We start from the raw sequence: 12,129 nt of genomic DNA on the forward strand, positions 1-12,129 counted from the left end.
CCTGACAATATACATCACAACATGGATACTTAGGTTGGTTGCTTTCCCATCTTGGCCTTGGGAAACCATGCTTTAAGGAACTTTTTTTAAAGAAGAGCATATCCTATTCACAATGGCACCCTTGAAACATTTGCCCAATCAAAAAAGCAGAAGATATCGTCCTTTTTTAGCCTGCAATTACCTTAATTATGACAATTCCTCCCTATTTTTCTTCAGCAGAAATAATCAACTTTCAGAGAGAAAATTTTCAAAATATCATGTATTCTTGATCTAACAAAGCTATTATTGGTACTATATAGTCAATCAGACATGCCACTCAATCAATAGAGACAGAGAGTCACGTGCAAACACTTGCGAACTTTTTACTATTGAACTAAATTGTGTTTTGTTTGAAGGTATCTTTTCTTTTAGTTGCATATCTTAATAAATGATGAAGTTTTTTTTTTGTAAATACACTTTAATTTCATGGGGTTTCTCTTCAATTCAGATTTAGTTTAATGTTGATATTAAAACATATTTTTTATTAAGGATAAAGAAACAGGAACACCATTCTCTGAAAGAAAATACTTGTCAGCGAACATCTAAGGGATTTATAATTTTGTAAATCAAATTTATGCTTCATTAATAGATTTTTAAATCAATGTATGCCTCCTTCCAAATCAAAGTAAAGCTGTTGATTTTTTGTCAAGTTCCTGATTTTCTAATCTCTATATCTTTGCAAATAATGCCGTAGACCTTAAATATTTCAAACTCTAAATTCTGTGAGATAATTTGATTTGATTTACGTTTGAAGTATCAAAAGTAGACATTACTAGGTTGCAATGATAACAGGATTAGATAATTTGAGTTTGTATCACACCATAGTAAATTTCATTAGATCAAATGCTTACATGATTTCTAAAAAAGAGGTTCTGTTATTAAAAAGTTATTGAGCAGTTTTGAATTTCTAAAACCAGATCTAGTAATTATCGATAGAATGGAGGAAAAGATGGATATTTTTGAGCTTACTGTCCGATTGGAAACAAATATAAAAAATGCCAACACTCAAAAGATGAACAAGTATAAGCATTTAATCACAGATATAACAACTAGGGATGTGTCTGCTCATCCTTTTGAAATTGGCTCAAGAGGATATATCTCACCATCAAATAAGGCGATTCTGAAGAAGTTATGCAAACCCAAAGTTAGTGTCAAAGCAATGTGCAAAAATCTATGAACCCTTGCAGTACTGTCATCATACCACATTTTTAGAAAACGAAAAACACTAGACTGGGACCAAAAAACTCCATTTCTGAAAACCACCTCTGAATAACTAAAATATACTGTTGCTAAAAGTCTTGTATGGCACCTGCTTTTAGGAAAACCCTGTCAATTATAAAATGTGATATCCAGAGAAAAGAGTATTAGGATTAAATTGAGAACTTTTATATTGCTTAATGTAATTTTGCTTTAGACAAATATAAATGATGAATATAGTGATGAATATATTACACTAATAGCATATCAATCCTTTATAGGTTTTACAACTGTTTTATGACTAACAAACAAAATGTTTAAATGGCTAAAAATTCGAATTTACCATAAATGATAAAAAATTAGTATGAGGGCACTTTCAGATATTTTAAAAGCTCAAAACCCAGGTTAGAAATATCTAAATTTTATTAATATTGAAACAAAGATTATGGAAATTTTATTAATTTATCCTGAAATATTGTAAACAAATTGGACTAATTCAACAAAAGACTATATAGATCCAATTCATCAGTATCCAAAGGGACTGTAACCGTTGTTTCAACTTCAAGATACTTAAGAAAGGAAGCCTATTACGATTATTTAAGTTTTTTACATTAGAGATAATTGTGTTGTATCCAATTAATATCACATGACTCTAAAGTTACCTTACCTCAGGATAAAAATATCCCTGCGCAAAAAAATAGCTTTTTTATGAGTCACGGAAGTTCGTAGTAAGATTTTGACTCCACTGGAGTCCACCGGAGGGAATTCTTTTTCACTGGAGGGGTTTGAAAAAATGCTTTTTACAATTCAAAACTTTACGCAGGGTGATTTACATTCCACTGGAGGGATTCAGATTTCCTTCCTGGGGGGTTATAATTCCACTGGAGGGATTCAGTTATCCTTCCTAGGGGTTTATAATTCCACTGGANTATTAACGAAGTTAGGTAGTTTTTAATTTTTGACAATCAATAACAACTTTTTAGACAAATACATTTTTTGGTCGGAAAACCCTTAGATCATAAAAACCTTAGGTCAGGGAACAGGTCTGGTAATTTTTCTCGATAAAAAGGCAACTTTCATAAACTTCCCTTTCTAAAAAAATTGTAATTAATTGTCATCAACCTAAAGCAAAATTATTTTCAAAAACATTGTTTTTGGAAAAATCGATCATATTTTTATTTTCGCTTTTTGTTTTTTGAGAAAATAAAAAGAAACAAATAAACTATCATTTTTTATCCCTTTTAAAACGATTAAACTTTACATTCATTAGCGAAATAATTTTCAAAAACGGTAGCAGTTTGAAAAAACGATAGTATCATTGCGTTTCGTTTTCGAAAAACGAAAAGATCGTTTTGAGAAAAAAATAAATGAAAAAATACCGTTTTTTATCGTTTTTAAAATGGATTAGGAACCGGTCCGAAAAGTGTTGTTTCATTAAAATACTATACGAATAAAGCAAACTATTAAGGAGTTTTTTTAAAACATTTTTGTGTGGTTTTAAAAAATTCAAACATAAATGCAAACATTGTACACAGAACATAATTACATACACACATCTATACATAAAATATAATTTTTATATTTCAGTTTGATCAAAAATTCTAGTTCTCCCCATCAAGTTCATCTTGTAGAAGAGGGCAGTAAAGAAACTAAGGATGTAGAAAGTAAAAGGAAAAAAGAGAGAACAAAGAATGTAAAAATTGAAACTGGAAAAGAAGATTTAGACGAAGGAAAAAATACACAAACAGGTTTGATTTTTTTATTATTTTAAACATCTTTTTATGTCTATGAAAAAAATATACATACAGTTTGATTCATGAAGCTGTGGAATGGGAATACGACAATTTGTAATTTTGCATTTAATTTAACTCAGTTAAAAGGATCTGTTGTACACTGCCCAAATGTTGTGTTTAATGTTTATTTGGCTATTTAAAATTATTTAAAGAGTCTATTCCACAGTTTTATAGGTCTACAATTTATAATGCCTAAGTACTCAAAAATAATATACAGAATCGATTGATATGATGGGTTTCTATTATAAATAATGAAGTAATAATGAAATGTTTAACACAAAATTAATTTTTCAACTTCAATTTTTTCGATGTATTTAAGATTCACAAACTGTTTTAGTTTTTGTTAGCAAAATTCTGCAGATCACTTTAATAGAAAAATTTTAAAAAATCCATTATTTAATAAAAATGACGCTATTTTCATCATTATTAATGTTGCTTCAACGAAGGTACCTTTGCGATTCAGACATGCAGCCAACTAAAGGATTTTAGATAATCATGTATTTAGGTTTCTTTTAGTTTGCATTTTCATAATACAGGGTGTCCCAGGAAACATGACAGAAGCAAGACGACTGGACTGGACTGTCGTCTTTGATTTTGATAAAATGTTCTGCATTTTTTTGTCAACCTATTTTTAGAAAGTAATCACAAAATATTCCAAGTTCTGAAATTTCCAAAATGTGGTCTTCCTTTTTTGTACTTTTAATATAATTCTAGATATAAAGAATTTTACTTAGATTTTGACAATTTTGGTTTTATTTAACAAAACTGAAATCTAAACAAAATTCCTAATATCCCCGGTAATATTTATAGCATTAAAAAGGCAAGCCAAATTAAGGAAATGCCAGAACTAGGAGAATTTTTTGGTTACCAAGACTGTAGTATAGAAGATACTCAACTAGACAAACCTAATTAATTTAATATTTGACCGATCAGCTTTGCATGATCCCTCAAAATCCAATTTTCAAATTTTCATGTTAGGAGTATTCATCCCGGCTCCATCCAAAGGGCTCCAGGTTCAAATTAATACACAAGCTAGGGACGGATTAGCGTGTAAACCATTAATCTATGAGCCCGGTCCAAGTGACGATAAAGATCCTAAAACCTCATCAGATTTGCAACAGGTTGGTTCTTTTAAGGGTCATAAAATATAATAAAAAATATCTAAAATTGATATAAAACTGTATATATTGTTTTCTTCTTGGTTTATTTTTGTCTATTAGTCAACGAAATACTTCCGGTCAATATTTTCAATTAGTATTTTTATAAATGACTATGAGTGACCGGCAATGTAAGGTAGTTGAACTGAGTATGCAGTGTTGTGGACAAATTCTTTCGGATTCATTTGAGACATATTAAACCTTTTAAAGATCTGTAAATCCTGAGTTTGAGAGCAAATTCGAACATGTTGAGAAAATAAAAATTAATCTTATCATCGAAAATTATTAGTTTCTATTTTCTCATTATTCTGGTTTCTCATTATTCACAAAGATTTTCGCAGATTTTCTAGAATTATTATTGAAAAGACGACATTAGAAGAATTTGAAGAAATCTGCAAATAAAATTCAAAGAAAATAAGAAATTCAATATAATAATGAAAACGAAATAATCGATTTTAGCATTGATTTATTGACAAATTTCTTTTGAGAAATATGTTCCTAACCATCTAATTAGATTACTGTAAAATTTTTACTTTATTTTTCGTTATCGCTATATAATAATTAAAAAAAAACTTATTCTGGAAACGTATCCACCCCAAAAGTAGGAGTTTTGAACGTCAAATTTGCGCTCAAACTCGGGATTTACAGATGTTTAAAAAGTTTAATATGTTTCAAATAAATCCAAAAGAATTTGTCAACAACACTGCATACTCAGTTCAACTACCTTACATAGCCGGTCACTCCCTTTAATGAAAATTTGTCATAAGTAGCGAAAGAGACTTGTAGGCCTAGCTGCCTGGAAGAAAAATATTTTCATGCATTGATTTAGAAAAGCCTGGACTAAAGTTGTTTTATAATTATTGTTTCAAGAATCATTGTTGTAAAAAAGTCGCAAAGTGTCAAATTAAGTCACTTTTGTAGAGAAACCACAATTGAAAATAATCTGTTTATGTAGTTCAAAACGTTAAATATCTAAATGATTATTGCAATCAAAAAATTCAATTGCCAACTGAATTCCTAATGAAGAAGATATTTTTTGGTTTAAAGTGAAGATTTCTGACAGTTTCCTCATCGTCTCTGCAGCATTAATTCCGCAAGTTAGGTTAAAAGAAACCCATCAAAATAACAATGATGATTGTTTACAATGAAAGATAATGGTATCTTTTTTATTCTTAATGAGATCAAAGTTCCAAGTGCATGCGACATATTGATTAGATGTTTATTAGAAATTACTTTGATTGTCCCATTAAATTTTTTTTGTTTATTTTAGAATGTGTCTGAGTCTCTTCCAACATCGCAGCCTTGTACGACAGGAAATACATGAATTATGATAAACTAGATTTCAAATTTTAGAATTTTACTTCATAAATAAAATAGCGTTGAACGCGAATGATCGCGTGGAAGGACGAATTATTGATGTATATGTTTGGTTAACTAACGTGTGAAAATCCACGAGTGTTGCCAATTTCTTAATTTATTCATAAATGTACAGTGTACGTACATTATTGAAAGGATCACATTTTTTTATTTGTTTATTTATAAACGTATTTCTATTAAAACACTTTCTGTTCTTTAAATTTTCATGATTAGAAATTTTTAAAAGATTTAAAAGTTTAAAAGATCTAAATGCTCGTTGTTTCTTCAACGTTCTGTCTTACGAAACGAAACGAAAGGACAAACATGTTTTATTGATAAATACAAAATAATATCCTACTAATGGCTCCCTATCAATATAAAATATCCTACTAATGGCTCCCTATTAAACTAAAATATCCTACTATTGGCTCCCTATCAATCTAGAATATCCTACTAATAGCTCCCTATTATACTAAAATATCCTACTATTGGCTCCCTATTAAACTAAAAAATCCTATTAATGGCTCCCTATTAAACTAAAAAATCCTATTAATGGCTCCCTATTAAATTAAAATATCCTACTAATGGCTCCCTATTAAACTAAAATATCCTACTAATGGCTCTCTATTAAACTAAAATTTCCTACTAATGGCTCCCTATCAAACTAAAATATCCTACTAATGGCTCCCTATTAAACTAAAATATCCTACTAATGGCTCCCTATTAAACTAAAATGACTATTCATAATTTAGTTTAAACACTCTGAAATTGTTTCATGCTTTACAGAGGAAAGGTAGAAACTGGAGGCAATAAATAAAATAATAAATACAGACTGAGAATAAACCTGAATTGAAAGAAATCGTTTAGAAACAGTCTGTCCTCAAAACAAAACATGACAATTCATAGGTCTAAGTCACTCTCATTCACTCTCATTCACTCTCATTCACTCTCATGCACTTCACTCTCATTCACTCTCATTCACTCTTATTCAGTCTCATTCACTCTTATTCACTCCCATTCACTCTCATGCACTCTCATTCTCTCTAATTCATTTAGAAAGGGGGGATTTTGAATTTAGCATGATTGTGTTTTCCACAAAAGTTTTAATTACAGGCTAAATCTAAATAATGCAGTAGTTCTATGGAAAAATAACTTTAAGACAGGGAAATAATATTTATATAAATAAAATTGAGGCGTGATGGTGAACTATATTTTCGGACCTTTACAGTACTTTATATGTTCAGCTATTCAGTTGTTTAGTGTTGTTTAACTTTTCAGTTGTTCAGTTTAATCATTGTTCAGTTATTAAGTTGTTCAGTTTTGTCACTTTATACTCCCAAAATATTTCCAATACCGGGCCGAAGTTTAAGCAGATAGAGCATGCTATACAGTACACTATGATACTTTCTACATAATAAAGCTCTTCACTTATATATGAATCGTATAAATTTATATATTGTCGATATAGCTAGACCAAATGGGCTGACATATTTTAAAGTAGTCAATGGGTTCTAAATTCAAAAAATAAATTTCTAAAGTGTTTTTAAAAAAACATCCGCACTTGAACTAGTATAGTTTATAAGACAAAACGCACACCGTGATCTCGCCAGGCTACATTTGTTAAATAAAACGTAATGGGTCGAATTTAAAGTGGGTAGTCCAGACTGGGCGGTACGTCTAAATGCATATACGGTACATAATTTTTTTATAACGATGGTGCCTTTTAGAATAAAACAATCAATGGACGAATGTTTTGGATCATTTAGAAAAAGAAAAAAACTACAGTTTTTTAAAAACGTACGAAAAAGAAGAATAAAGGGTCGTGATGTAAGCGGGACAGTGCATTTATGTGAATATATTGAACCAGGGATAGAGAGAGACTTCGTGAGAATGAAAAAAGGTGGATTGCCTGCGAAGCGAAGCCCAAGCTTGGGAATTGATCTAGGCACAGTGCTTTAATTAACTATGAAAGGTGTGGTCAGGGTGAACAAGGCACAGAGCTTTTATCCACTATAAGTTGATGTTAGAGAATAGACGATATATATTTTTATAATTAATACTCAGATAAAGCCATGTAAAGAATCAGACAAAAAACTCTGTAAATGGAGCATATATAGGGTTAAAAACTGTTACCAAAAATATTATTACATTTTTAAAACAATCATTGCACTGTGTCAGGTGAATGCCGATCCACTTCAACAGCAAGAAATGCTTCCGCTACCATTTCTGGATTTAGGAACAAACAAAGAAATTGCATTTATTTTTTACCTTTTTTTCTAAAATTCGCGCAGTATGCCTTTAATATTTAAAAAAGAAATTTTTTTTAAATTAAAAACGAAGATTTTTTTAAAAACATTCTTTATTTTACAAACCGATCGATAAAAAAACGATCTTTTTTGTTTTTAGAAAAACAAAAAGTTCTTTTTTGCAGCGTTTTTAAAAACGATTAACATGGTTGGAGTACATGATAACAACCTTATCTACATAACATGGTTGGAGTACATGATAACAACTTTATCTACATAACATAGTTGAAGTACTTGATATCAACACTATCTACATAACATGGTTGGAGTACTTGATAACAACCCTATCCACATAAAATGGTTGGAGTATATAAATAAATATGTAAACAAAGAGAAGTTGTGAATTTAAAGTTTCTCTTTGTTCACATGTAAACATGGAATTTTAACAACCTATGTTTGAGATAAGACAAAATGATTGATAAAAGTCGTCTTTCTTGTATTGATATAAACGCCGTCCGCTGTACATAAATTTCTTTGTTAATATTCTAGCTTGGAACGCGGGGACTCTTCGGTGGACTGGAATGATGTTTTGAAAAGAAATCTAAGGTTTATAAACTAAAATTATTAGTGCTCTGAGCTATGAACTTGTAAATGGTCAGATTAAGTTAAACTTATTCTCAGATTAAATCTCTTATTGGTCGAAATTTAACTGGCATAAAAAATATCAAACAAAATGTTTTTTCAATAAAAAAATCAATTAAAACTATTTTTAATGAACAAAATATTAAAGTTTAGATGAAATTCTGAGCTTAGAGGATAAAAAACATCAAATTTTTAGGTAAAAACTAAATTGAAAAAAATCTTGTTAAAACTTGTATTCTTTTACAATTTTAGAGCCTATAGATTGGAAGAGCACACATATGAAAACGAACCATTAAAGGGACTGTAACCTTAACTTCACATGACCCCCCATCCAGTAAGTGACATGTCTGATTTAGAACAGTACCCAGACCTGCATCTGAATATCAGATTCTGCTGCATAAATGTGCAACCCACTTTTACAGAGATAAAACAATCAAATATGGGATTGAAAAAAATATCTCATTCCTCTATTATTTTACAAAGGTTTAAAGGATATTGTTTGACTCTATTAATGGAGGCTCCTTGAAATTATGCCTACAGTCCCTTTAAAGCAATCTCCAGACATGATTGGAGAAGAGAACCCTATTGTTAATACAAGCCCGGAGAAGATAGAACCAATCCAACCCTCTTCAACAGTATCCAGAGCAGACCTTGTAGAGATTTATAACTACAGGGAGTCATTAATACCTCAATACATATTACTCAACCGTAGCACTGGGCGTCATAACTGGAAAACGATCGTTGGTAGTGTTTGGAACATACAAAACAGAGTTTTTTCAAAGTAGGAAAATGCCTGCAGGTCTAAGTGTTATGGCTAAGGCTCGTTCTCAGGGAATAACTGTTCTTTAAATTGAGGATCTTTAAAAAACTAAACCTTTCCAAATCTTCATTTTTTGTAATTTCTCCCCTGATCAAAGGGTACTTAACCCCTGACTGGGTACTAATACCATGTGGGATATCGAATAAAGATGAAATTAAACTGCAGATTAACAAAAGATCAATTGATCAATCATTGATCAAGAAATATATCCAACTCTGAACAGTTATTCTAGTTATTTAAGTTATGAATCAAATGTTGAGACCAGGCCACCTTTAAAGTGTCACAAGTCCTTTGCTCTTGCTTGAGTATGCTGGCCCATTTATATTATTTTTTTATTGAATATGAATATTTATTACTATGAAATGCTTTTCATTGCCGTAAATTTCACTGTGCAACTTCAGAGCTGGTTTTACTAATCGTTAAGATTAATTGTCAGTTTATTGAGACTCAATGTGCACTGTACAGGAATAATCGGCGGGTTAGGCCAAACTTTCTACCATTAATTCAGCAAAATACCGCCAGGGCAGCAGAAGAAGCAGAGAGTGGCGGGTATGATACAGTAAGGTCACTGGCGCAACCTGTTTTAGACGTGTATGGAACAGGGCCCTTTCCACGCAACCATTCAAGGTATTGTAAACACATCTTTATGTCCATAATTTCTTTTTTTATCCTGCTCACTTGCCTATAATCTGCTCGGTTTATTTTTACTCTTGGGGTTACTTTATTGGCCTGGCTGACCAGTTATTGTCTGGAGGACCACTTTATTGTCCTGGTTAAAAACTTTATTGGCCTGGTTGAACACTTTATTGACCTGGTTGACCACATTATTATCGAGGTTAAGCACTTTATTGTCCTGGATAAAAACTTTATTGTCCTAGCTAAAAACTTAGTGTCCTGGCTGACCACTTTATTTCCTGGCTGACCACTTTTTTGTCCTTGCTGACCACTTTATTGTCCTGGCTGACCACTTTATTATACTGGTTAAACACTTGATTGTCCTGGCTAAACATCTTATTGTCCTGGCTAAACACTTTATTGTCCTGGATGACCACTTTATTGTCCTAATTAAACATTTTATTTTACTGGGTAAACACTTTATTGTCCTTGCTAAACCCTTTATTGGCCTGGCTGACCACTTAATGTCCGTGGGATCACTTTATTGTCCTAGCTAAAAACTTTATTGTCCTGGGTGACTACTTTATTGTCCTAGCTAAACCCTTTATTGTCCTGGCTGACCACTTATTGTCCTGAGGACCACTTTATTGTCCTTGCTAAACACTTTATTGTCCTGGTTAAACCCTTTTTTGTCCTGGCTGACCACTTTTGTCCTGGGGACTACTTTATTGTCTTGGCTGGATTTAGCACATTTCTAATATGATTTATCCTTTATGACTATATTTGAAATTAGAAATAATGATAAAAATAATTATTCATCATGATAAGCTAATTAATTTCTTTACCTTGATTAATTATTATAGTTTAAGGAAAATCTAAAACAATTAAAAGTTTAATTTATTTATAAGGCATGCACAAACTAGCATTCATATCATTGTTCAATTATATTTGATTATAATAAACAAATAATAGGTTTGAAGCAAAATTCAAAAACAGTTGTGCTACAATTGCACTTTTTTAGCATTTTTGCATAAGTTACGGTGTAAAAGCAAACATGTAAATTTTGCAAAATGTTTGTGCACAATTTGCGTCATTATATGCCACTGAAACTTTTGTAAAATATGAAGATTTTAAAAATTTCTTTAACATGAATATTTGGCAATATCCTAGTATTTTTTTCATATTTTTATATTGGTTATTGTTTAGTAAGATGGTTGAAACAGCTGAGCTTCAAAAACCAGCTGTTGATGATCAGGAAACTGGTTTTACCGCAACTAGTTCTCCAGTAGGCGGATTCTGTAGACAATACAGGCAGCGAGATCTTAGTCCGATTTATTACACCAGCTCAGTCAACTGTTCATCAGCTTCAAACACTACGAATAGTTTGTACGGTTCAAATCAAGTTTTTAATTCAAGTACAAAACAGTACACAGGGGCCAGTTCAGTGTACAGCACAAGTCCTCTATACAGTACAAGAGGTCCACTGTACAGTACTACAAGTCCAGTTTACAGTACAACGCCAGTGTACAGTACAAGTTCAGTGTATGATTCAAATACAGGAATCGAAGGAATGGAAACTAATATCTACGGAAGTCTAGACCCAAGGTATAAATATTTACTCATTTTAAAATAAAAATAGTAGCAGAATCTAACAATTTAATCCTCATCAAAGAAAGGGAAGACTGAAAGCAACGCCATTAAATGTTAAACTGCAGATTAAAATTATTCAAGATCAAAAGCTCACTAATGGAAAACAGTGAAGAAACAATGTTGATTTTTTAATTATCTTTCAACATCATTTATTAATTTAATTATTGATTACTATTTTTATATTTAACAAATAATGCTAAAAATTATTTGAATTTCAATTTTCAACGTATAAAAGTATTAACAATCATAGAAAAAAATAATTATAGGATTTTTTTCTTCAGGATATCCCTGTACAGTGTACTGCCTGGCTCCTGTCAGACCAGTTTGTTTTGTGTTGACAAAAACCAGTTCTATGTTATTATGCAGATGAATATGAAAAATAAGAATAAAGAATGAAGAACTTTTATCTGCTCTCTATTTCAAAATAATAATCTTTTAATAATCTTTACAACTTCGCCCGTCAATTTCTTTATTAGAGTATAATGAAAAAGATAATGTAAATTTTTACACAGAATTGAAAATAATCACACTAAAGTTAAAAGTGTAACAAAGTGAATCGGACGTGCTTTTCCTTTACTTAAAATAAATACGTTATTTTGATCTTCTATTTTTTC

General features: G+C 30.9%; 1 protein-coding gene across 1 annotated transcript; it reads left to right on the top strand.

Annotated features, from left to right (window-relative positions):
- The first annotated feature begins 1,604 nt into the window (after positions 1–1,604).
- On the top strand, positions 1,605–11,919 carry LOC111706754 (uncharacterized). The gene is made up of 13 exons (XM_023479680.1): positions 1,605–1,640; positions 2,824–2,984; positions 4,008–4,150; positions 5,457–5,499; positions 7,410–7,487; positions 7,721–7,778; positions 8,338–8,394; positions 8,579–8,626; positions 8,683–8,728; positions 8,982–9,103; positions 9,716–9,877; positions 11,072–11,470; positions 11,797–11,919. The coding sequence occupies exons 5-13, from the start codon at positions 7,433–7,435 to the stop codon at positions 11,909–11,911; spliced, it is 1,062 nt and encodes a 353-aa protein (XP_023335448.1). The 5' UTR covers positions 1,605–1,640; positions 2,824–2,984; positions 4,008–4,150; positions 5,457–5,499; positions 7,410–7,432; the 3' UTR covers positions 11,912–11,919.
- The last annotated feature ends 210 nt before the right edge of the window (positions 11,920–12,129 follow it).

This window comes from Eurytemora carolleeae, unplaced genomic scaffold (genome assembly GCF_000591075.1).
Source record: "Eurytemora carolleeae unplaced genomic scaffold, Eaff_2.0 scaffold716, whole genome shotgun sequence".
NCBI classification, from domain to species: domain Eukaryota; kingdom Metazoa; phylum Arthropoda; class Copepoda; order Calanoida; family Temoridae; genus Eurytemora; species Eurytemora carolleeae.